General features: G+C 50.2%; 1 protein-coding gene across 1 annotated transcript in view; it reads left to right on the plus strand.

Moving 5' to 3' along the window:
* The window catches only part of LOC109903006 (sec1 family domain-containing protein 2), a 221,786-nt gene that overhangs the window by 18,975 nt on the left and 175,950 nt on the right, over positions 1-26,861 (plus strand). The window contains exon 3 of the mRNA XM_031785822.1: positions 17,291-17,418. Coding sequence (XP_031641682.1) covers positions 17,291-17,418 — 128 coding nt within the window. The remainder of the gene's footprint in view (positions 1-17,290; positions 17,419-26,861) is intronic.

Consider the following 26,861-nt stretch of genomic DNA (forward strand, 5'->3'; position numbering starts at 1 on the left):
TCATGTTTTGTGAACTTCAAGAAACCATTTGATTAAATTTGGCACAAAGGTATTTTTAAAAATAAACGAATAGAAAATGGTATTGGAGGGAAATGGTATGCTGTTATTAAATCAATGTACACTAAAACAAATGTCCGCTTAAAATTGTCAGCAAGCAAACTGACTTCTCTCAGGGACGTGGAGTGAAACAGGGCTGCCCAATAAGTCCAACACTATTTAACATCTACATTAATGAATTGGCAACAACATTAGAAGAATCTGCAGCACCTGGTCTCATCCTACACAACACTGAAGTTTCTGCTGTACGCAGATGACCTGGTGCTGCTGTCTCCCACTAAGGAGTAGTTACAGCAGCATCTAGATCATCTGCACAGGTTCTGTCAGACCTGGGCTCGGACAGTTAATCACAGGTTCTGTCAGACCTAATGATATTCCAAAAGAGGTCTGGAAATCAGGATCACAAATATAAATTCTATTTGGACACAGTTCTATTAGAACACACCAAAAATGACATGCATCTTGGACTAAATATTAGCAACACAGGTAGCTTTCACACGGCTGTGAACGAGCTGAGAGACAAAGCAAGAAGAGCATTCTATACCATTGAAAAGGAACATTAAAATCTCTATTCCAGTTAGAACAAATTGCTCTATATAGCAGTGAAGTATGGGGTCCAATCTCTAATGAATTTACCAAATGGGAAAAACATCCAAACAAAATACTGCATGCAGAGTTTTGCAAGACTGTATTGTAAGTGCAAAGAAAAACTCCAAATAACTAATGTAGAGCAGAATTGGGCCAATACCCCCTCCTTATTAGAATAGATAAAAGAGCCATCGAGTTTGACAACCATCTAAAAACAAGTGACCCCTAAACTTTTAATCACACAGCCCTACAATGTCAAGAGATAAAACAAGAGAAGAGTCCCCTCAGTCAGCTGGTTCTGAGGCTCAGTTCACTAACCCATACCAGCTCCATAGAGCCTCAGGCCCAACCAAATCATCACAAAGCAAAGAGAAAATATCACCTAATGGAAAGACACCACAAGAAAACTTCAATGCTATTTGGCTCTAAACAGACAGTACATGGTAGCAGACTATCTGACTCCAAACTAAGAGAATTTTGGGAAAGAAAGATTATCATTCAGTACAAAGAGTTTTAAGATATACAATTTGAACGATGAAAAACATATTTATTGGGTGAAAAGCCTAAATGTGCAGTTTTTGCAGCCAAATATGTGTCCTCCTGCCACAACCTGAGGGACAGCCAGTTAAAACTGCAATGTAATGTCAATAATATTTCTGGTTTTGTTTTGGACCATGCCATGTCTGGACCATGCCATGTCTGCCATGTCTGGACCATGCCATGTCTGGACCATGCCATGTCTGCCATGTCTGGACCATGCCATGTCTGCCATGTCTGGACCATGCCATGTCTGGACCATGCCATGTCTGCCATGTCTGGACCATGCCATGTCTGCCATGTCTGGACCATGCCATGTCTGCCATGTCTGGACCATGCCATGTCTGCCATGTCTGGACCATGCCATGTCTGCCATGTCTGGACCATGCCATGTCTGCCATGTCTGGACCATGCCATGTCTGCCATGTCTGGACCATGCCATGTCTGCCATGTCTGGACCATGCCATGTCTGCCATGTCTGGACCATGCCATGTCTGCCATGTCTGGACCATGCCATGTCTGCCATGTCTGGACCATGCCATGTCTGCCATGTCTGGACCATGCCATGTCTGCCATGTCTGGACCATGCCATGTCTGCCATGTCTGGACCATGCCATGTCTGCCATGTCTGGACCATGCCATGTCTGCCATGTCTGGACCATGCCATGTCTGCCATGTCTGGACCATGCATGTCTGCCATGTCTGGACCATGCCATGTCTGCCATGTCTGGACCATGCCATGTCTGCCATGTCTGGACCATGCCATGTCTGGCCATGTCTGGCCATGTCTGGACCATGCCATGTCTGGACCATGTCTGGGACCATGCCATGTCTGGACCATGTCTGGACCATGCCATGTCTGGACCATGTCTGGACCATGCCATGTCTGGACCATGTCTGGACCATGCCATGTCTGGACCATGTCTGGACCATGCCATGTCTGGACCATGTCTGGACCATGCCATGTCTGGACCATGTCTGGACCATGCCATGTCTGGACCATGTCTGGACCATGCCATGTCTGGACCATGTCTGGACCATGCCATGTCTGGACCATGTCTGGACCATGCCATGTCCTGGACCATGTCTGGACCATGCCATGTCTGGACCATGTCTGGACCATGCCATGTCTGGACCATGTCTGGACCATGCCATGTCTGGACCATGTCTGGACCATGCCATGTCTGGACCATGTCTGGACCATGCCATGTCTGGACCATGTCTGGACCATGCCATGTCTGGACCATGTCTGGACCATGCCATGTCTGGACCATGTCTGGACCATGCCATGTCTGGACCATGTCTGGACCATGCCATGTCTGGACCATGTCTGGACCATGCCATGTCTGGACCATGTCTGGACCATGCCATGTCTGGACCATGTCTGGACCATGCCATGTCTGGACCATGTCTGGACCATGCCATGTCTGGACCATGTCTGGACCATGCCATGTCTGGACCATGTCTGGACCATGCCATGTCTGGACCATGTCTGGACCATGCCATGTCTGGACCATGTCTGGACCATGCCATGTCTGGACCATGTCTGGACCATGCCATGTCTGGACCATGTCTGGACCATGCCATGTCTGGACCATGTCTGGACCATGCCATGTCTGGACCATGTCTGGACCATGCCATGTCTGGACCATGTCTGGACCATGCCATGTCTGGACCATGTCCATGTCTGGACCATGCCATGGTCTGGACCATGCCATGTCCTGGACCATGTCATGACGCAGCCATGTCTGGAAGCAGGACCATTGCCATGTCCATGCCATGTCTGGACCATGCCATGTCTGCCATGTCCTGGACCGATGCCATGTCTGCCATGTCTGGACCATGCCATGTCTGCCGTTGGACCATGCCAATGTTCTGCCATGTCTGGACCATGCCATGTCTGGACCCATGGCATTGTCTGCCATGTCTGGGACCATGCCCATGTCTGGACCATGCCATGTCCTGCCATGTCTGGGGACCATGCCATGTCTGGACGACATGCCATGTTCTGCCATTCCTGGACGCATGCCAATGGTCTGGACCATGGCCCATGTCTGCCAGGTCTGGACCATGCCATGTCTGTGACCATAGCCATGTCTGCCATGTCTGGACCATGCCATGTCCTGGGAGCCATGCCAATGGTCTGCCATGTCTGGACCATGCCATGTCCTGGACCATGCCAATGTCTGCCATGTCTGGACCATGCATGTCTGGACCCATGCCATGTCCTGTCCATGTCTGGACGCATGCCATGTCTGGACCATTCATGTCTGCCCCAATGTCCATGCTGGACCATGCATGTCTGGACCATGCCATGTCTTGCCTGGTCTGGAACCATGCCTATGGACCATGCCCATGGTCTGGACCCATGCCCATGTCCTGCCATGTCTGGACGCATGCCATGTCCTGGACCATGTCTGGACCATGCCATGTCTGCCATGTCTGGACCATGCCATGTCTGGACCATGCCATGTCTGCCATGTCTGGACCATGCCATGTCCTGGACCATGCCATGTCTGCCATGTCTGGACCATGCCATGTCTGGACCATGTCATGGCTGCCATTGTCTGGCCATGCCATGTCTGGACCATGCCATGTCTGCCATTCTGGACCATGCCATGTCTGGGCATGTCTGGACCATGCCATGTCTGGACCATGCCATGTCTGGACCATCCATGTCTGGACATGCCATGTCTGACCATGTCTGGACCATGCCATGTCTGCCATGTCTGGACCATGCCATGTCTGGACCATGCCATGTCTGCCATGTCTGACCATGCCATGTCTGGAACCATGCCATGTCTGGACCATGCCATCTGGACCATGCCATGTCTGGACCATGCATGTCTGCCTGTCTGGACCATGCCATGTCGCCATGTCTGGACCATGCCATGTCTGCCATGTCTGGACCATGCCATGTCTGGACCATGCCAGGTCTGCCATGTCTGGACCATGCCATGTCTGGGACCATGCCATGTCTGCCATGTCTGGACCATGCCATGTCTGACCATGCCAGTCTGGACCATGCCATGTCTGGACCATGCCATGTCTGCCATGTCTGGACCATGCCATGTCGTGCCATTCTGGACCATGTCTGGACCATGCCATGTCGGACCATGCCATGTCTGGACCATGCTGGACATGCCATGTCTGGACCATGCCATGGGGTCTGGACCATGCCATTCTGGACCATGCCAATGTCTGCCATGTCTGGACCATTGCCATGTCTGCATGTCTGGACATGCCATGTCTGGACATGCCATGGTCTACCATGCCATGTCTGCCATGTCTGGACATGCCATGTCTTGCCATGTCTGCGACCATGCATGTCTGCCATGTCTGGACCATGCCATGTCTGGACCATGCCATGTCTGCCATGTCTGGACCATGCCATGTCTGGGACCATGCCATGTCTGCCATGTCTGGACCATGCCATGTCTGGACCATGCCATGTCTGGACCATGTCCATGTCTGTACCATGCCATGTCTGCCGTGGTCTGGACCATGCCCATGTCTGCCATGTCTGGACCATGCCATGTCTGCCATGTCTGCCATGTCTGGACCATGCCATGTCTGCCATGTCTGGACCATGCCATGTCTGCCATGTCTGTGACCCTGCCATAGTCTGGACCATGCAATCGGGACCCTGCCATGTCTGGACCCTGCCATGTCTGGACCCCTGCCCATGTCTGGACCATGCCATGTCTGGACCCCTTGCCATGTCTGGACCATGCCAATGTCTGGACCATGTCCATGTCTGGACCATGCCATGTCTGGACCATGCCATGTCTGGACCATGCCATGTCTGCCATGTCTGGACCATGCCATGGTCCTGGACCATTGCCATGACCATGCCATGTCTGGACCAGGCCATAGTCTGGACCATGCCATGTCTGGACCATGCCATGGTCTGGACCATGCCATGTCTGGACCATGCCATGTCTGCCATTGTCTGGACCATTGCCATGTCTGCCATGTCTGGACCATGGCCAATGTCTGCCATGTTCTGGACCATGCCATGCGGACCATCCATGTCTGGACCATGCCATGTCTGGCCATGCCATGTCTGGACCATGCCATGTCTGCCATGTCTGGACATGCCATGTCTGCCATGTCTGGACCATGCCATGTCTGGACCATGCCATGTCTGGACCATGCCATGTCTGGACCATGCCATGTCTGGACCATGCCATGTCTGCCATGTCTGGACCCTGCCATGTCTGGACCCTGCCATGTCTGGACCCTGCCATGTCTGGACCCTGCCATGTCTGGACCATGCCATGTCTGGACCATGCCATGTCTGGACCATGCCATGTCTGGACCATGCCTGTCTGGACCATGCCATGTCTGGACCATGTCTGACCATGTCTGCCAGGTCTGGACCATGTCCTGCCATGTCTGGACCATGTCTGCCATGTCTGGACCATGTCTGGCCATGTCTGGACCATGTCTGCCATGTCTGGACCATGTCTGCCATGTCTGGACCATGTCTGCCATGTCTGGACCATGTCTGCACATGTCTGCCATGTCTGGACCATGTCTGCCATGTCTGGACCATGTCTTGCCATGTCTGACCATGTCTGCCATGTCTGCCATGTCTGGACCATGTCTGCCATGTCTGGACCATGTCTGGACCATGTCTGCCATGTCTGGACCATGTCTGCCATGTCTGGACCATGTCTGCCATGTCTGGACCATGTCTGCATGTCTGGACCATGTCTGCCCATGTCGGGACCATGTCTGGCCATGTCTGACCATGTCTGGACCATGTCTGCCATGTCTGGACCATGTCTTGCCATGTCTGGACCATGTCTGCCATGTCTTGGACCATGTCTGCCATGTCTGGACCATGTCTGCCATGGCTCTGGACCATGTCTGCCATGTCTGGACCATGTCTGCCATGTCTGGACCATGTCTGCCATGTCTGGACCATGTCTGCCATGTCTGGACCATGTCTGCCATGTCTGGACCATGTCTGCCATGTCTGGACCATGTCTGCCATGTCTGGACCATGTCTGGCCATGTCTGCCATGTCTGGACCATGTCTGCCATGTCTGGACCATGTCATGTCTGCCATGTCTGGACCATGTCTGCCATGTCTGGACCATGTTCTGCCATGTCTGGACCATGTCTGCCCATGTCTGGACCATGTCTGCCATGTCTGGACCAGTCTGCATGTCTGGCCATGTCTGCTGTCTGGACCATGTCTGGCCATGTCTGGACCATGGTCTGACCATGGTCTGGACCATGTCTGGCCATGTCTGGACCATGTCTGCCATGTCTGGACCATGTCTGCCATGTCTGGACCATGTCTGCCATGTCTGGACCATGGTCTGCCATGTCTGGACCATGTCTGGGACCATGTCGGGACCATGTCGGGACCATGTCTGGGACCATGTCGTGGACCATGTCGGACCCATGTCTGGACCATGTCTGGACCATGTCTGGACCATGTCTGGACCATGTCTGGACCATGTCTGGACCATGTCTGGACCATGTCTGGACCATGTTGGACCATGTCGGACCATGTCTGGCCATGTCTGGACCATGTCTGGACCATGTCTGGACCATGTCTGCCATGTCTGGACCATGTCTGCCATGTCTGGACCATGTCTGCCATGTCTGGACCATGTCTGCCATGTCTGGACCATGTCTGCCATGTCTGGACCATGTCTTAGTCTGGTTGAGACTGTGCTGCTGTTATTGCTTTAATGTGTTATTATTATCATTAATATTGTTGTTGCTGTTAATGGTAATCCCATTTCCACTACTACTATTATTATTTATGATTTAATACTGTTGGTCCCATTGTTTGTTATATGGATACTTTGACAATGTAAGTAATTGAACTTACATGTCTACTAAATTGAATTTCCATTGAAATGGGAGAAATAGAATGGAAGAGAGAGCGCAGCAGTTGCACTATATTCCTCTCATTTCCATCTTGCTCCCATTTTCCTTATCTCCTCATCCCTCCTTTTAATATGGCCATCTTCTCTTCTGTCTCTCTCTCTCTCTCCCTGGCTCTCTCTCTCCCTGGCTCTCTCTCTCCCTGGCTCTCTCTCTCCCTGGTCTCTCTCTCCCTGGCTCTCTCTCTCCCTGGCTCTCTCTCTCCCTGGCTCTCTCTCTCCCTGGCTCTCTCTCTCCCTGGCTCTCTCTCTCCCTGGCTCTCTCTCTCCCTGGCTCTCTCTCTCCCTGGCTCTCTCTCTCCCTGGCTCTCTCTCTCCCTGGCTCTCTCTCTCCCTGGCTCTCTCTCTCCCTGGCTCTCTCTCTCCCTGGCTCTCTCTCTCCCTGGCTCTCTCTCTCCCTGGCTCTCTCTCTCCCTGGCTCTCTCTCTCCCTGGCTGTGTTCATAAATCCTGTTCAGTTAGTAGTCTCTCCTGCCAGGGGACACAGACAGAACAGACCAGAGACAGGCCTTATGTCCTGTGGTGTTCTGGGATGTTGATAGCAAATTCTCTCCATTTAACACACTCCTCCCCCCCCCCCCCCCCTGTAACACACACTCCACTCACTGTGGAAGGACCAATGCTTGCGACTGGACTGACAGAGGTTGAAGTCTAAGTCAGTACAACTGTATCTAGTACAGCATGGAATATCATACTCTGTCAATAATTAGGCCAACCAATCCTGCCCTGATAACTTCTGCATCAATGCTGCTTCTGTATGAGACTTGTCTTGGTTGTACTTGGTTAACTGGTGATGCAGACCTGTTGCTTGACTCTGTTGAGTAGCCTGGTCAAGTGGATCATTTGTCCTCCCCTCACTAAATACTTTTAAGTTCCGGTCCTGCTAAGGAGCTATACCTTCTAGGCAATGCTTTTCTTGCTAAATTTCTGGAATGTGTGGAGCCAGAATCTGTTTTTTTGGGTCCATTCCATTTGATTGAGGCTGAAATCTTCTTGATTACAGCAGCAAGTTATTCTACAAACATTTACAAACAGGCTGTGTAAAATGTTTGAAATATTAATAGTTTCTAACCCACTTTACAAATGCAGGCACATAGGATCAGATCAGCTCTGAAAAAGGTCTGATGTGAAAAGGTTTGATGTGAAAAGGTCTGATGTGAATAGTCAAAAGACCAATTAGTGGAAAAACTATCAGAATTGAGCTGCTTGTCTGACTAACCGCAGCCTAAGTGTCTGCCTGCATGACTACTAGACTTGGACTCAAATGGTCTTACTGTAGCTGCTAGGTTGAAGGGATCCTGAGTTTGAATCAGACTCATTCTTTACTGCTGCATCACAAGCTTCCAGGAAGAACCCACCCTCAGACCTATTAACTAGTGGGAGATGTGTGTGTGTGTAGGTTTGTGTGTGGACATGGTAACTCATGCCTGGGCATTTGATGCACAACTACCTCTTAATGGTGTTCGTCATTACACATCTGATGGAATTTAGCTTACACACACACACACACACAGATACACACAACCATGCATTGTTTAAGCAGCCAGACTGACCGGTTAGGTCAGCATGGGTACACAGTCTACAGAAGGGATAAGAATGCCTCCTTCAGGTTTAGAGTAGCCTCTTCTAGCAGAGTGAGCCAAACTGGAGCTGCTCACACACACACATGCAGGAGGTCAGGCACACGCACTCCATGGCCTCAATACCCGCTCTAGTAGAGCAGTTACTCAACAAGACCCTCTAGTAGAACAGTTACTCAACAAGACCCTCTATAGTAGAACAGTTACTCAACAAGACCCTCTATAGTAGAACAGTTACTCAACAAGACCCTCTATAGTAGAACAGTTACTCAACAAGACCCTCTATAGTAGAACAGTTACTCAACAAGACCCTCTGTATTAGAACAGTTACTCAACAAGACCCTCTAGTAGAGCAGTTACTCAACAAGACCCTCTATAGTAGAGCAGTTACTCAACAAGACCCTCTAGTAGAGCAGTTACTCAACAAGACCCTCTATAGTAGAGCAGTTACTCAACAAGACCCTCTATAGTAGAGCAGTTACTCTACAAGACCCGCTCTAGTAGAGCAGTTACTCTACAAGACCCGCTCTAGTAGAGCAGTTACTCTACAAGACCCGCTCTAGTAGAGCAGTTACTCTACAAGACCCGCTCTAGTAGAGCAGTTACTCTACAAGACCCGCTCTAGTAGAGCAGTTACTCTACAAGACCCGCTCTAGTAGAGCAGTTACTCTACAAGACCCGCTCTAGTAGAGCAGTTACTCTACAAGACCCGCTCTAGTAGAGCAGTTACTCTACAAGACCCGCTCTAGTAGAGCAGGTACTCTACAAGACCCGCTCTAGTAGAGCAGTTACTCAACAAGACCCGCTCTAGTAGAGCAGTTACTCTACAAGGCCCGCTCTAGTAGAGCAGTTACTCAACAAAACTCTCTATAGTAGAGCAGTTACTCTACAAGACCCGCTCTAGTAGAGCAGTTACTCTACAAGGCCCTGGCTGGTTATGGGGCCTTGACTCACACCTTTCCAGTGCAAACCTCATCCCGCCCCCATCTGACCCAACCACAGGGGAAACACGAGAGCGGGGGGGGCAGGGGACAAATTTGAACCATACCTCCTCAACCCTTTGAGACCTCACATCTTCCTGGAACCCACAAAGATATTTTATTTATTTATTTATTTATTTCACCTTTATTTAACCAGGTAGGCTAGTTGAGAACAAGTTCTCATTTGCAACTGCGACCTGGCCAAGATAAAGCATAGCAATGTGAACAGACAACACAGAGTTACACATGGAGTAAACAATTAACAAGTCAGTAACACAGTAGAGAAAAAAAGGGGAGTCTATATACATTGTGTGCAAAAGGCATGAGGAGGTAGGCGAATATTTACAATTTTGCAGATTAACACTGGCGTGATAAATGATCAGATGGTCATGTACAGGTAGAGATATTGGTGTGCAAAAGAGCAGAAAAGTAAATAAATAAAAACAGTATGGGGATGAGGTAGGTAAAAATGGGTGGGCTATTTACCGATAGACTATGTACAGCTGCAGCGATCGGTTAGCTGCTCAGATAGCTGATGTTTGAAGTTGGTGAGGGAGATAAAAGTCTCCAACTTCAGCGATTTTTGCAATTCGTTCCAGTCACAGGCAGCAGAGAACTGGAACGAAAGGTGGCCAAATGAGGTGTTGGCTTTAGGGATGATCAGTGAGATGCACCTGCTGGAGCGCGTGCTACGGATGGGTGTTGCCATCGTGACCAGTGAACTGAGATAAGGCGGAGCTTTACCTAGCATGGACTTGTAGATGACCTGGAGCCAGTGGGTCTGGCGACGAATATGTAGCGAGGGCCAGCCGACTAGAGCATACAAGTCGCAGTGGTGGGTGGTATAAGGTGCTTTAGTGACAAAACGGATGGCACTGTGATAAACTGCATCCAGTTTGCTGAGTAGTGTTGGAAGCCATTTTGTAGATGACATCGCCGAAGTCGAGGATCGGTAGGATAGTCAGTTTTACTAGGGTAAGTTTGGTGGCGTGAGTGAAGGAGGCTTTGTTGCGGAATAGAAAGCCGAATCTTGATTTGATTTTCGATTGGAGATGTTTGATATGAGTCTGGAAGGAGAGTTTATAGTCTAGCCAGACACCTAGGTACTTATAGATGTCCACATATTCAAGGTCGGAACCATCCAGGGTGGTGATGCTGGTCAGGCGTGTGGGTGCAGGCAGCGAACGGTTGAAAAGCATGCATTTGGTTTTACTAGCGTTTAAGAGCAGTTGGAGGCCACTGAAGGAGTGTTGTATGGCATTGAAGCTCGTTTGGAGGTTAGATAGCACAGTGTTCAAGGACGGGCCGGAAGTATATAGAATGGTGTCGTCTGCGTAGAGGTGGATCAGGGAATCGCCCGCAGCAAGATCAACATCATTGATATACACAGAGAAAAGAGTCGGCCCGAGGATTGAACCCTGTGGCACCCCCATAGAGACTGCCAGAGGACCGGACAGCATGCCCTCCGATTTGACACACTGAACTCTGTCTGCAAAGTAATTGGTGAACCAGGCAAGGCAGTCATCCGAAAAACCGAGGCTACTGAGTCTGCCGATAAGAATATGGTGATTGACAGAGTCGAAAGCCTTGGCAAGGTCGATGAAGACGGCTGCACAGTACTGTCTTTTATCGATGGCGGTTATGCAAGCTCATGGGCTCTCCCCCCCCCCCCCCCCCCCCCCCTCTCTTTCTCTCCCCCTCCCAATTAAATTCCGTTTATTGGCATGGGAAACATATGTTTACATTGCCAAAACAAGTTAAATAGGTAATAAACATTACACAAGTTCCAAAAGCATAAAGATGTTTCAAATGTCATTATATCTATACACAGTGTTGTAACAATGTGCAAATATTTAAACTACAAAAGGGAAAATAAATAAACATGGGTTGTATTTACAGTGGTGTTTGTTCTTCACTCGTTGCCCTTTTTTTGTGGCAACAGGTCACAAATCTTGCTGCTGTGATTGGAAACTGGTATTTCACCCAATAGATATCGGAGTTTATCAAAATTGGATTTGTTTTTTAAATCTTTGTGGATATGTGTAATTTTTGTTCATTCTTTCCAATGTGTCAAGTAATTTTCTCATGATTTGGTTGGGTCTAATTGTGTTGTCTTGGGACTCTGTGGGGTCTGTTTGTGTTTGAACAGAGCCCCAGGACCAGCTTGCTTAGGGTACTCTTCTCCATGTTCATCTCTCTGTAGGTGATGGCTTTCTTATGGAAGGTTTGGGAATCGCTTCCTTTTCGGTTGTTGTAGAATTTAACGGCTCTTTCTGGATTTGGATAATTAGCGGGTATCGGCCTAATTCTGCTTTGCATCCAATATTTGGTGTTTTGCGTTGTACACTGAGGATATTTTTGTGAATTCTTGGTTGGTGAGTGGACACCAGACCTCGCAACCATGAAGGGCAATGGGTTCTATTACTAATTCAAGTATTTTTAGCCAGATCCTAAATTGGTATGTCGACTTTTAAGTTCCTTTTGATGGCATAGAAAGGCCCTTCTTGCCTTGTCTCTCAGATTGTTCACAGCTTTGTGGAAGTTACCTGCGGCGCTGATGTTTAGGCCGAGGTACGTATCGTTTTTTGTGTGCTCTAGGGCAACGGAGTCAAGATGGAATTTGCATTTGTGGTCCTGGCGACTGGACCTTTTTTGGAGCACCATTATTTTGGCCTTACTGAGATTTACTGTCAGGGCCCAGGTCTGTCAGGGCCCAGGTCTGTCAGGGCCCAGGTCTGGCAGAATCTGTGCAGAAGATCTAGGTGCTGCTGTAGGCCCTCCTTGGTTGGTGATAGAAGCACCAGATTGTCAGCAAACAGTAGACATTTGACTTCAGATTCTAGTGGGGCTTTTTCCATCTCTCTCTCGCTCCCTCTCCATCTCTTTGTTGCTTATCTCTCTCACACGCATGCACACACACTTACACGAACAGTGTACATTAGGACCCATACTCACACACATGCATACATGCATATGGCCAAGTCACAGCCCAGGTATTTAAACAGCGATAACTGTGCTGTTTTTATGACACTCTTAAGCATAACAGCCCGTCTCTACCCAAGCCCAGCACACAGCTAAGCCAATGATGCCGTCTTCCTGAGGAAAAATCTTAGCAACTGATTTCCTATAAATTACTCCAATGTCTCTGTCATGCTTTTCAGGGAGTTTGTGGCGTTTGTTGAACATTTAAGCATTCTTCCCACCCACATTCATCATCATAGTGATAGTGAAGTAAACCAACCTTTTTGTCTGGCTGTGGACCTTCTAATGCTATGTTTGTGGAGGAGCAGTGAGTCTCTCTCGTCTTTGTCTCCTTTTCAGTGTGAAGATGGCAGGTAGCCCAATTTGAGCTCCTCTCTCGCCGTCTGGAACAGATTATATCTGATATTAAACACATGGCAGCAGTTAGACACAGAGAGAGAGAACCAGAGTTGGAGGAAAAGGAGAGAAAAAAGAGACAAATAAGAGAACTTGATTTTTAACATTTGAGATTCGTGTCGGCAAACCCCTTCCTCAGTATTATTTCTCTCTTCCTCTCCTTCATCTTTCAGAGTAGAAAGGAGCATTATTTAAAAAAAAAATATTTTCTTGTCTTTTTTCACACCAGATACAAACTAACATGTACGAACAGCAACTTACAGACGCAAACGACTACATCTCATCTCTCCAGATTTGCATGCTCACATCCCCAACCCTACAACCCTAGTGCCTGCATGCTCACATCCCCAACCCTACAACCCTAGTGCCTGCATGCTCACATCCCATACCCTAGTGCCTGCATGCTCACAACCCCAACCCAACAACCCTAGTGCCTGTATGCTCACATCCCATACCCTAGTGCCTGCATGCTCACATCCCCAACCCTACAACCCTAGTGCCTGCATGCTCACATCCCCAACCCTAGTGCCTGCATGCTCACAACCCCAACCCTACAACCCTAGTGCCTGTATGCTCACATCCCCAACCCTACAACCCTAGTGCCTGCACGCTCACATCCCATACCCTAGTGCCTGCATGCTCACAACCCCAACCCAACAACCCTAGTGCCTGTATGCTCACATCCCAGACCCTAGTGCCTGCATGCTCACAACCCCAAACCTACAACCCTAGTGCTCACATCCCCAACCCTAGTGCCTGCATGCTCACATCCCCAACCCTAGTGCCTGCATGCTCACAACCCCAACCCTACAACCCTAGTGCCTGTATGCTCACATCCCCAACCCTAGTGCCTGTATGCTCACATCCCCAACCCTAGTGCCTGCATGCTCACAACCCCAAACCTACAACCCTAGTGCCTGCATGCTCACAACCCCAACCCTACAACCCTAGTGCCTGTATGCTCACATCCCCAACCCTACAACCCTAGTGCCTGCATGCTCACATCCCCAACCCTACAACCATAGTGCCTGCACGCTCACATCCCCAACCCTAGTGCCTGCATGCTCACAACCCTTGTGCCTGCATGCTCACAACCCTTGTGCCTGCATGCTCACAACCCTAGTGGCTGCATGCTCACAACCCTAGTGGCTGCATGCTCACAACCCTAGTGGCTGCATGCTCACAACCCTAGTGGCTGCATGCTCACAACCCTAGTGGCTGCATGCTCACAACCCTAGTGGCTGCATGCTCACAACCCTAGTGGCCTGCATGCTCACAACCCTAGTGCCTGCATGCTCACAACCCTAGTGCCTGCATGCTCACAACCCTAGTGCCTGCATGCTCACAACCCTAGTGCCTGCATGCTCACAACCCTAGTGCCTGCATGCTCACAACCCTAGTGCCTGCATGCTCACAACCCTAGTGCCTGCATGCTCACAACCCTAGTGCCTGCATGCTCACAACCCTAGTGCCTGCATGCTCACAACCCTAGTGCCTGCATGCTCACAACCCTAGTGCCTGCATGCTCACAACCCTAGTGCCTGCATGCTCACAACCCTAGTGCCTGCATGCTCAAACCCTAGTGCCTGCATGCTCACAACCCTAGTGCCTGCATGCTCACAACCCTAGTGCCTGCATGCTCACAACCCTAGTGCCTGCATGCTCACAACCCTAGTGCCTGCATGCTCACAACCCTACAACCCTAGTGCCTGCATGCTCACAACCCTACAACCCTAGTGCCTGCATTATTGTTTGCCACTTGACCTTAAATTGTACCGATTTGTTTTTCTCAGGTCACCTATACTATTTCAGTAATAAGTCATTTGATTTTTCCATTTAGTTCATGATGGTGGATTGATTGATTGATTTCCAAGTTTTTAGTATTTGTTTTTTCAATGTGAGTGATGAGAAGAGAATCGTCCAGCCCATTGGGACTCCCTACACCCATGTCTTGAAATATGCAGACAGACGGATTTAAAAAACGTTTACATTTCAATGCTTCTGGCAGCCAGCTTTCTATCTCCGCCCATAACTTTTGGACTAGAAAGCATGGATTATTGAGTCATTGTTAGTTTTACACTTTAAATGTCTTTTTTAATTTAAAAAAAATATATATAACATTTATTTAACTAGGCAAGTCGGGTTAAGAACAAATTCTTATTAACAATGACAGCCTACCGGGGAACAGTGTGTTAACGGCCTTGTTCAGGGGCAGAACAACAGATTTTTTACCTTGTCAGCTCGGGGCTTCGATCCAGCAACCTTTCGGTTACTGCTCAACGCTCTATCCACTAGGTTACCTGCTGCCCCACTAAAGACTGCCGTGGTGCTGTAGAATTTGTGAATTTTGTCTCTTGTATAATCAATTCTATACATTCCGTTTATACTGGTTTAAGCATACATTTTGGTTAACTATAATTTCGTTAGTTATGCTCCAACATTCCCTCAATCTTGTGCCAACATCAGTTCTTGCTTCCAATAGTTTGTTGGATATGTTCTCTGGCAGGTTTTGTATCTTTTCCCTATTATATGAACATCCTTTTCTGACTCAAAAAAGATTCCCTCAAGGTTGCTCTGATGTGTAAAATATATTAATAAAAATATATATATATATTTTGTGATATGTTCAAATACAGTTGAAGTCAGCAGTTTACATACACTTAGGTTGGTCGTTTTTCAACCACTCAAGTTGGTACGGACATCTACTTTGTGCAAGACACAAGTAATTTTCCCAACAATTGTTTACAGACATATTATCTCACTTATAATTCATTGTATCACAATTCCAGTGGGTCAGAAGTTTACATGCACTAAATTGACTGTGCCTTTAAACAGCTTGGAAAATTCCAGAAAATGATGTCATGGCTTTAGAAGCTTCTGATTGACATCATTTGAGTCAATTGGAGGTGTACCTGTAGATGTATTTCAAGGCCTACTTTCCAACTCGGTGCCTCTTTGCTTGACATCATGGGAAAATCAAAAGAAATCAGCCAAGACCTCAGAAAAGGAATTGTAGACCTCCACAAGTCTGGTTTATCCTTGGGAGCAATTTCCAAACGCCTGAAGGTACCATGTTAATCTGTACAAACAATAGTACGCAAGTATAAATCCCATGGGACCATGCAGCCGTCATACCGCTCAGGAAGGAGACGCGTTCTGTCTCCTAGAGATGAACGTGCTTTTGTGCAAAAGTGCAAATCAATCCCAGAACAACAGCAAAGGACCTTGTGAAGATGCTGGAGGAAACAGGTACAAATGTATCTATATCCACAGTAACATGAGTAATATATCGACATAACCCAAAAGGCCGCTCAGCAAGGAAGAAGCCACTGCTCCAAAACCGCCATAAAAAGCCAGACTACGGTTTGCAACTGCACATGGGGACAAAGATCATACTTTTTGGAGAAATGTCCTCTGGTCTGATGAAACAAAAATACAACTGTTTGCCGATAATAACCATCGTTAAGTTTGGAGGAAAAAGGGTGAGGCTTGCAAGCCGAAGAACACCATCCCAACCGTGAAGCACGGGGGTGGCAGCATCATGTTGTGGGGCTGCTTTGCTGCCGAAGGGACTGGTGCACTTCACAAAATAGATGGCATCATGAGGTAGGAAAATGATGTGGATATATTGAAGCAACAGCTCAAGACATCAGTCTGGAAGTTAAAGCTTGGTCGCAAATGGGTCTTCCAAATGGACAATGACCCCAAGCATACTTCCAAAGTTGTGGCAAAATGGCTTAAGGACAACAAAGTCAAGGTATTGGAGTGGCCATCACAAAGCCCTGACCTCAATCCTATAGAAAATGTGTGGGCAGAACTGAAAAAGCGTGTGCGAGCAAGGAGGCCTACGAACCTGACTGTTACACCAGCTCTGTCAGGAGGAATGGGCCATAATTCACCCAATGTATTGTGAGAAGCTTGTGGAAGGCTACCTGAAAAGTTTGACCCAAGTTAAACAATTTAAAGGCAATGCTACCAAATACTAATTGAGTGTATGTAAACTTATGACCCATTTGGAATGTGATGAAAGAAATCATTCTCTCTACTTTTATTCAGACATTTCACATTTTTTAAATAAAGTGGTGATCCTAACTGACCTAAAACAGGGAATTTTTACTAGGATTAAATATCAGGATTTGTGAAACTGAGTTTAAATGTATTTGGCTAAGGTGTATGTAGACTTCCGACTTCAACTGTACATGTTCAGTGCTTTTCCAGTAGCAGCTGGGTGATCTTACTGATGTCTGCCCTCTACCTCTCAGGTCGTCCACAGCCAGGTTGCTATGGGAGACCATGCTGGCCAGTAAGCAGAAGGAGGCTGTGATGGAGGTCCGCAGACAGCTGGTGGAGGCCGCCAGCAAGGAGAACCTGCCAATCAAGATGGGTCTGGGTAAGGAAGGGCCAGGACACATACACTGACTCAGTGTTGACACTCCAAATGAGCAGGCACTCTCTGACTCGCTCTCTCGCAAATCCCAATGCCACAGAATACACAGACCCTTTCTGATCTAGGGCTAAATAATAACACGGGGACATTACTGCAATCAGTAAACACATCATTACATTATTTTGATATATAGTAAAACTCTCTGAATTAGAAAGGCATAGGAGAGATGAAGAGGGAGAGAGGTTTTACAAAGACCCACAGCGCCACCTATAGAGATCTTCCTCTGTCTGTGTTTGCCCATGTGGCCACAGAGGAAATGTGAACCACATGTTGGCTCTCTGACTCTCTCTCTCTCACTCACACACACACACACACAGCTCTCAATAACTTTTGTTGTTTGTTAATGAAGCAAAAGAGCCCTAAGCAGAGGGTAAAAAAAGAGATGTTCACATACATTTTGTACACTTAGACTCCTATTTGACTCACATCGGTGTATGAATGCCATGAATCATATGTAGCATGTCTTGTGTGTACACACACACACACATTGGCTGACGTATGTTAGCATGTGGCAGGTAATCGAGGGGAGGTGAGCTGGGAGGGCTCTGTGGTCCCACTGCAATCACAGAGGTAACCTGGCTCTCTTAAAAAGCAGGTTGGAATATGTGCCGGGGGGGGGGTCTCGTACACGCTACACACACATGCTGCCGAGAGAGAGAGAGAGAGAGAGAGAGAGAGGGCAGTAGAGAGAGAGGGAGGGCAGTGGAGAGCGAGAGAGAGAGAGAGAGGGCAGTAGAGAGAGAGAGAGAGAGGGCAGTAGAGAGAGAGAGAGAGGGAGGGCAGTGGACAGCGAGAGAGAGGAGGGAGTAGGGGTAGAGAGGGAGCGGGTAGTAGAGAGGGAGCGGGTAGTAGAGAGGGAGCGGGTAGTAGAGAGGGAGCGGGTAGTAGAGAGGGAGCGGGTAGTAGAGAGGGAGCGGGTAGTAGAGAGGGAGCGGGTAGTAGAGAGGGAGCGGGTAGTAGAGAGGGAGCGGGTAGTAGAGAGGGAGCGGGTAGTAGAGAGGGAGCGGGCATTAGAGAGGGAGCGGGCATTAGAGAGAGAGAGGGCATTAGAGAGAGAGAGGGCATTAGAGAGAGAGAGGGCATTAGAGAGAGAGAGGGCATTAGAGAGAGAGAGGGCATTAGAGAGAGAGAGGGCATTAGAGAGAGAGAGGGCATTAGAGAGAGAGAGGGCATTAGAGAGAGAGAGGGCATTAGAGAGAGAGAGGGCATTAGAGAGAGAGAGGGCATTAGAGAGAGAGAGAGAGAGAGAGAGGGCATTAGAGAGAGGGCATTAGAGAGAGAGAGAGAGAGCGGGCATTAGAGAGAGAGAGCGGGCATTAGAGAGAGAGAGCGGGCATTAGAGAGACAGAGAGAGAGAGCGGGCATTAGAGAGAGAGCGGGCAGTAGAGAGGGCATTCGAGAGAGAGAGGGCATTCGAGAGAGAGAGGGCATTCGAGAGAGAGAGGGCAATTCGAGAGAGAGAGGGCATTCGAGAGAGAGAGGGGCATTCGAGAGAGAGAGGGCATTCGAGAGAGAGAGGGCATTCGAGAGAGAGAGGGCATTCGAGAGAGAGAGGGCATTCGAGAGAGAGAGGGCATTCGAGAGAAGAGAGGGCATTCGAGAGAGAGAGAGGCATTCGAGAGAGAGAGAGGGCATTCGAGAGAGAGAGAGGGCATTCGAGAGAGAGAGAGGGCATTCGAGAGAGAGAGAGGGCATTCGAGAGAGAGAGGAGGCATTCGAGAGAGAGGGGCATTCCGAGAGAGAGAGGGCATTCGAGAGAGAGCCGAGAGAGAGGGCATTCGAGAGAGAGAGGGCATTCGGAGAGAGAGGGCATTCGAGAGAGAGGGCATTCGAGAGAGAGAGGGCATTCGAGAGAGAGAGGGCATTCGAGAGAGAGAGGGCATTCGAGAGAGAGAGGGCATTCGAGAGAGAGAGGGCATTCGGAGAGAGAGAGGGCATTCGAGAGAGAGAGGGCATTCGAGAGAGAGAGGGCATTCGAGAGAGAGAGGGCATTCGAGAGAGAGAGGGCATTCGAGAGAGAGAGGGGCATTCGAGAGAGAGAGGGCATTCGAGAGAGAGAGGGCATTCGAGAGAGAGGGGGCATTCGAGAGAGAGGGGGCATTCGAGAGAGAGGGGGCATTCGAGAGAGAGGGGGCATTCGAGAGAGAGGGGGCATTCGAGAGAGAGGGGGCATTCGAGAGAGAGAGGGCATTAGAGAGAGAGAGGGCATTAGAGAGAGAGAGAGAGGGCATTAGAGAGAGAGAGAGCATAGAGAGAGAGAGCGGGCATTAGAGAGACAGAGCGGGCATTAGAGAGAGAGGAGAGAGAGAGAGAGAGCGGGCATTAGAGAGGGAGCGGGTAGTAGAGAGGGAGCGGGTAGTAGAGAGGGAGCGGGTAGTAGAGAGGGAGCGGGTAGTAGAGTAGGGAGCGGGTAGTAGAGAGGAGCGGGCATTAGAGAGGGAGCGGGCATTAGAGAGGAGCGGGCATAGAGAGCGAGAGGCATTAGAGAGCGAGAGGGCATTAGAGAGCGAGAGGCATTAGAGAGCGAGAGGGCATTAGAGAGCGAGAGGGCATTAGAGAGCGAGAGGGCATTAGAGAGCGAGAGGGCATTAGAGAGCGAGAGGGCATTAGAGAGCGAGAGGGCATTAGGAGAGCGAGAAGGGCATTAGAGAGCGAGAGGGCATCTAGAGAGCGAGAGGGCATTAAGAGCGAGAGGGCCATTAGAGAGCGAGAGGGGCATTAGAGAGCGAGGAGGGCATTAGAGAGCGGAGGGCATTAGAGAGCGAGAGGGCATTAGAGAGCGAGAGGGCATTAGAGAGCGAGAGGGCATTAGAGAGCGAGAGGGCATTAGAGAGCGAGAGGGCATTAGAGAGCGAGAGGGCATTAGAGAGACAGAGAGAGAGAGAGAGAGAGCGGGCATTAGAGAGACAGAGACGAGAGAGAGAGAGGAGCGGGCATTAGAGAGACAGAGAGAGAGAGAGCGGGCATTAGAGAGACAGAGAGAAGAGAAGAGAGAGCGGGGCACTTAGAGAGACAGAGAGAGAGAGAGAGAGAGCGGGCATTAGAGAGACAGAGAGAGAGAGCGGGCATTAGAGAGACAGAGAGAGAGAGAGAGCGGGCATTAGAGAGAGAGAGAGAGCGGGCATTAGAGAGACGGAGAGAGAGAGAGAGCGGGCATTAGAGAGACGGAGAGAGAGAGAGAGCGGGCATTAGAGAGACAGAGAGAGAGAGAGCGGGCATTAGAGAGACAGAGAGAGAGAGAGAGAGCGGTGCATTAGAGAGGACAGAGAGAGAGAGAGCGGGCATTAGAGAGAGAAGAGAGAGCGGGCATTAGAGAGACGGAGAGAGAGAGAGAGCGGGCATTAGAGAGAGACGGAGAGAGAGAGAGAGCGGGCATTAGAGAGACAGAGAGAGAGAGAGCGGGCATTAGAGAGACGAGAGAGAAGAGAGAGAGCGGGCATTAGAGAGACGGAGAGAGAGAGAGAGCGGGCATTAGAGAGACGGAGAGAGAGAGAGAGCGGGCATTAGAGAGACGGAGAGAGAGAGAGAGCGGGCATTAGAGAGAGAGAGAGAGCGGGCATTAGAGAGAGAGAGAGAGAGCGGGCATTAGAGAGAGAGAGAGAGAGCGGGCATTAGAGAGACAGAGAGAGAGAGAGAGAGAGCGGGCATTAGAGAGACAGAGAGAGAGAGAGAGAGAGCGGGCATTAGAGAGACAGAGAGAGAGAGCGGGCATTAGAGAGACGGAGAGAGAGACGGAGAGAGAGCGAGAGCGGGCATTAGAGAGAGAGAGAGAGGGAGAGCGGGCATTAGAGACAGAGAGAGAGAGAGAGAGCGGGCATTAGAGAGACGGAGAGAGAGACGGAGAAGAGAGAGAGCGGGCATTAGAGAGACGAGAGAGAGAGAGAGCGGGCATTAGAGACAGAGAGAGAGAGAGAGAGCGGGCATTAGAGAGACGGAGAGAGAGACGGAGAGAGAGAGAGAGCGGGCATTAGAGAGACGGAGAGAGAGAGAGAGCGGGCATTAGAGAGACAGAGAGAGAGAGAGAGAGAGAGAGCGGGCATAGAGAGAGAGAGAGAGCGGGCATTAGAGAGAGAGAGAGAGAGCGGGCATTAGAGAGAGAGAGAGAGGAGAGAGAGCGGGCATTAGAGAGAGAGAGAGAGAGGGCATTAGAGAGAGAGAGAGAGCGGGCATTAGAGAGAGAGAGAGAGCGGGCATTAGAGAGAGAGAGAGAGCGGGCATTAGAGAGAGAGAGAGAGCGGGCATTAGAGAGAAGAGAGAGAGCGGGCATTAGAGAGAGAGAGAGAGCGGGCATTAGAGAGAGAGAGAGAGCGGGCATTAGAGAGAGAGAGAGCGGGCATTAGAGAGAGAGAGAGAGAGAGCGGGCATTAGAGAGAGAGAGAGAGAGCGGGCATTAGAGAGCGAGAGAGAGCGGGCATTAGAGAGAGAGAGAGAGCGGGCATTAGAGAGAGAGAGAGAGCGGGCATTAGAGAGAGAGAGAGAGCGGGCATTAGAAGAGAGAGAGAGCGGGCATTAGAGAGAGAGAGAGAGCGGGCATTAGAGAGAGAGAGAGAGCGGGCATTAGAGAGAAGAGAGAGAGAGGGGCATTAGAGAGAGAGAGAGAGCGGGCATTAGAGAGAGAGAGAGCGGGCATTAGAAAGAGAGAGCGGGCATTAGAGAGAGAGAGAGAGAGAGAGCGGGCATTAGAGAGAGAGAGAGCGGGCATTAGAGAGAGAGAGAGCGGGCATTAGAGAGAGAGCGGGCATTAGAAAGAGAGAGAGCGAGGGCATTAGAGAGAGAGAGAGCGAGGGCATTAGAGAGAGAGAGAGCGGGCATTAGAGAGAGAGAGAGAGAGAGCGGGCATTAGAGAGAGAGAGAGAGAGAGGGGCATTAGAGAGAGAGAGAGAGAGCGGGCATTAGAGAGAGAGAGAGAGAGAGAGCGGGCATTAGAGAGAGAGAGAGAGCGGGCATTAGAGAGAGAGAGAGAGAGAGCGGGCATTAGAGAGAGAGAGAGAGAGCGGGCATTAGAGAGAGAGAGCGGGCATTAGAGAGAGAGAGAGAGAGCGGGCATTAGAGAGACGGAGAGAGAGAGAGAGCGGGCATTAGAGAGACGGAGAGAGAGAGAGAGCGGGGCATTAGAGAGACGGAGAGAGAGAGAGAGCGGGCATGAGAGAGAGAGAGAGAGCGGGCATTAGAGAGAGAGAGAGAGAGCGGGCATTAGAGAGAGAGAGATAGAGAGCGGGCATTAGAGAGACAGAGAGAGAGAGAGAGAGAGCGGGCATTAGAGAGACAGAGAGAGAGTTAGAGAGAGAGAGAGCGGGCATTAGAGAGACAGAGAGAGAGAGCGGGCATTAGAGAGACGGAGAGAGAGACGGAGAGAGAGCGAGAGCGGGCATTAGAGAGAGAGAGAGAGGGAGAGCGGGCATTAGAGACAGAGAGAGAGAGAGGAGAGCGGGCGCATTAGAGAGACGGAGAGAGAGACGGAGAGAGAGAGAGAGCGGGCATTAGAGAGACGGAGAGAGAGAGAGAGCGGGCATTAGAGACAGAGAGAGAGAGAGAGAGCGGGCATTAGAGAGACGGAGAGAGAGACGGAGAGAGAGAGAGAGCGGGCATTAGAGAGACGGAGAGAGAGAGAGAGCGGGATTAGAGAGACAGAGAGAAGAGAGAGAGAGAGAGCGGGCATTAGAGAGAGAGAGAGAGAGAGAGCGGGCATTAGAGAGAGAGAGAGAGAGCGGGCATTAGAGAGAGAGAGAGAGAGAGAGGCGGGCATTAGAGAGAGAGGAGAAGAGGGCATTAGAGAGAGAGAGAGAGCGGGCATTAGAGAGAGAGAGAGCGGGGCATTAGAGAGAGAGAGAGAGCGGGCATTAGAGAGAGAGAGAGAGCGGGCATTAGAGAGAGAGAGAGCGGGCATTAGAGAGAGAGAGAGAGCGGGCATTAGAGAGAGAGAGAGAGCGGGCATTAGAGAGAGAGAGAGCGGGCATTAGAGAGAGAGAGAGAGAGAGCGGGCATTAGAGAGAGAGAGAGAGAGAGCGGGCATTAGAGAGAGAGAGAGAGAGAGCGGGCATTAGAGAGCGAGAGAGAGCGGGCATTAGAGAGAGAGAGAGAGCGGGCATTAGAGAGAGAGAGAGAGCGGGCATTAGAGAGAGAGAGAGAGCGGGCATTAGAGAGAGAGAGAGAGCGGGCATTAGAGAGAGAGAGAGAGCGGGCATTAGAGAGAGAGAGAGAGCGGCATTAGAGAGAGAGAAGAGAGAGGGCATTAGAGAGAGAGAGAGAGCGGGCATTAGAGAGAGAGAGAGAGCGGGCATTAGAGAGAGAGAGAGAGAGAGCGGCATTAGAGAGAGAGAGAGAGAGAGAGCGGGCATTAGAGAGAGAGAGAGCGGGCATTAGAGAGAGAGAGCGGGCATTAGAGAGAGAGCGGCATTAGAAAGAGAGAGCGGCATTAAGAGAGAGAGAAGAGAGAGAAGGGGCATTAGAGAGAGAGAGAGCGAGGGCATTAGAGAGAGAGAGAGCGAGGGCATTAGAGAGAGAGAGAGAGCGAGGGCATTAGAGAGAGAGAGAGCGGGCATTAGAGAGAGAGAGAGAGAGAAGCGGGCATTAGAGAGAGAGAGAGAGAGAGCGGGCATTAGAGAGAGAGAGAGAGCGGGCATTAGAGAGAGAGAGAGAGAGCGGGCATTAGAGAGAGAGAGAGAGAGAGAGCGGGCATTAGAGAGAGAGAGAGAGCGGCATTAGAGAGAGAGAGAGAGAGAGCGGCATTAGAGAGAGAGAGAGAGAGCGGGCATTAGAGAGAGAGAGCGGGCATTAGAGAGAGAGAGAGAGAGCGGGCATTAGAGAGAGAGAGAGAGAGCGGGCATTAGAGAGAGAGAGAGCGGGCATTAGAGAGAGAGAGAGCGGGCATTAGAGAGAGAGCGGGCATTAGAGAGAGAGAGGGCATTAGAGAGAGAGAGGGCATTAGAGAGAGAGAGGGCATTAGAGAGAGAGCGGGCATTAGAGAGAGAGAGAGAGAGCGGGCATTAGAGAGAGAGAGAGAGCGGGCATTAGGAGAGAGAGAGAGAGAGCGGGCATTAGAGAGAGAGAGAGATAGAGAGCGGGCATTAGAGAGAGCGGGCATTAGAGAGAGAGAGAGAGAGAGAGAGCGGCATTAGAGAGAGAGAGAGAGCGGGCATTAGAGAGAGAGAGAGAGAGAGAGAGCGGGCGGGCATTAGAGTAAGAGAGAGAGAGCGAGAGAGCGGGCATTAGAGAGAGAGAGAGAGAGAGAGAGAGAGAGCGGGCATTAGAGAGAGAGAGCGGGCATTAGAGAGAGAGAGAGAGGGCATTAGAGAGAGAGGGCATTAGAGAGAGAGGGCATTAGAGAGGGCATTAGAGAGAGAGAGAGAGAGAGCATTAGAGAGAGAGAGCATTAGAGAGAGAGAGAGAGAGAGCATTAGAGAGAGAGAGAGAGAGGGCATTAGAGAGAGAGAGAGGGCATTAGAGAGAGAGAGAGGGCATTAGAGAGAGAGAGAGAGGGCATTAGAGAGAGAGAGAGGGCATTAGAGAGAGAGAGAGAGCGGGCATTAGAGAGAGAGAGAGAGCGGGCATTAGAGAGAGAGAGAGAGAGAGCGGGCATTAGAGAGAGAGAGAGAGAGAGCGGGCATTAGAGAGAGAGAGAGAGAGAGCGGGCATTAGAGAGAGAGAGAGAGGAGCGGGCATTAGAGAGAGAGAGAGAGCGGGCATTAGAGAGAGAGAGAGAGTCGGGCATTAGAGAGAGAGAGAGAGCGGGCATTAGAGAGAGAGAGAGAGGGGCATTAGAGAGAGAGAGAGAGCGGGCATTAAGAGAGAGGAGAGAGAGAGCCGGGCCCATTAGAGAGAGAGAGAGAGAGAGGGGCATTAGAGAGAGAGAGAGAGAGAGCGGGCATTAGAGAGAGAGAGAGAGAGAGCGGGCATTAGAGAGAGAGAGAGAGAGCGGGCATTAGAGAGAGAGAGAGAGAGAGCGGGCAATTAGAGAGAGAGAGCGGGCATTAGAGAGAGAGAGAGAGCGGGCATTAGAGAGAGAGAGAGAGCGGGCATTAGAGAGAGAGAGAGAGCGGGCATTAAGAGCAGAGAGAGAGAGAGCGGGCATTAGAGAGAGAGAGAGAGCGGCATTAGAGAGAGAGAGCGGGCATTAGAGAGAGAGAGAGAGCGGGCATTAGAGAGAGAGCATTAGAGAGAGAGAGAGAGAGAGAGAGAGCGGGCATTAGAGAGAGAGCGAGAGCGGGCATTAGAGAGAGCGAGAGCGGGCATTAGAGAGAGAGAGAGAGAGAGAGAGAGAGAGAGAGAGCGGACATTAGTTAGAGAGAGAGAGCATTAGAGAGAGAGAGCATTAGAGAGAGAGAGAGAGAGCATTAGAGAGAGAGAGAGGGCATTAGAGAGAGAGAGAGAGAGAGCGGGCATTAGAGAGAGAGAGCGGGCATTCGAGGAAGAGAGAGAGAGAGAGAGCGGGCATTAGAGAGAGAGAGCATTAGAGAGAGAGAGCATTAGAGAGAGAGAGCATTAGAGAGAGAGAGAGAGAGCATTAGAGAGAGAGAGCATTAGAGAGAGAGAGAGCGGGCATTAGAGAGAGAGAGAGAGAGCGGGCATTAGAGAGAGAGAGGAGCGGCGCATTAGAGAGAGAGAGAGAGAGAGCGGGCATTAGAGAGAGAGAGAGAGAGCGGGCATTAGAGAGAGAGAGAGAGCGGGCATTAGAGAGAGAGAGAGAGCGGGCATGAGAGAGAGAGAGAGAGAGAGCGGGCGTTAGAGAGAGAGAGAGAGAGAAGCGGGCATTAGAGAGAGAGAGGAGAGAGCGGCGCATTAGAGAGAGAGAGAGAGAGCGGGCATTAGAGAGAGAGAGAGAGCGGGCATTGAGAGAAGAGAGAGAGAGGGGCATTAGAGAGAGAGAGAGAGAGAGCGGCATTAGAGAGAGAGAGAGAGAGCGGGCATTAGAGAGAGAGAGAGAAGAGAGCGGGCATTAGAGAGAGAGAGCGGGCATTAGAGAGAGAGAGCGGGCATTAGAGAGAGAGAGAGCGGGCATTAGAGAGAGAGCATTAGAGAGAGAGAGAGAGAGCGGGCATTAGAGAGAGAGCGAGAGCGGGCATTAGAGAGAGAGCGAGAGCGGGCATTAGAGAGAGAGCGAGAGCGGGCATTAGAGAGAGAGAGAGAGAGAGCATTAGAGAGAGAGCATTAGAGAGAGCATTAGAGAGAGCATTATGAGAGAGAGAGAGAGCGGGCATTAGAGAGAGAGAGAGCGGGCGGGCATTAAGAGAGCAGAGAGAGCGGGCATTAGAGAGAGAGAGGAGCGGGCATTAGAGAGAGAGAGAGAGCGGGGCATTAGAGAGAAGAGAGAGAGAGGCGGGCATTAGAGAGAGCGGGCATTAGAGAGAGAGAGAGAGAGAGCGGGGCATTAGAGAGAGAGAGAGCGG

Source organism: Oncorhynchus kisutch, linkage group LG13 (genome assembly GCF_002021735.2).
Source record: "Oncorhynchus kisutch isolate 150728-3 linkage group LG13, Okis_V2, whole genome shotgun sequence".
NCBI classification, from domain to species: Eukaryota; Metazoa; Chordata; class Actinopteri; order Salmoniformes; family Salmonidae; genus Oncorhynchus; species Oncorhynchus kisutch.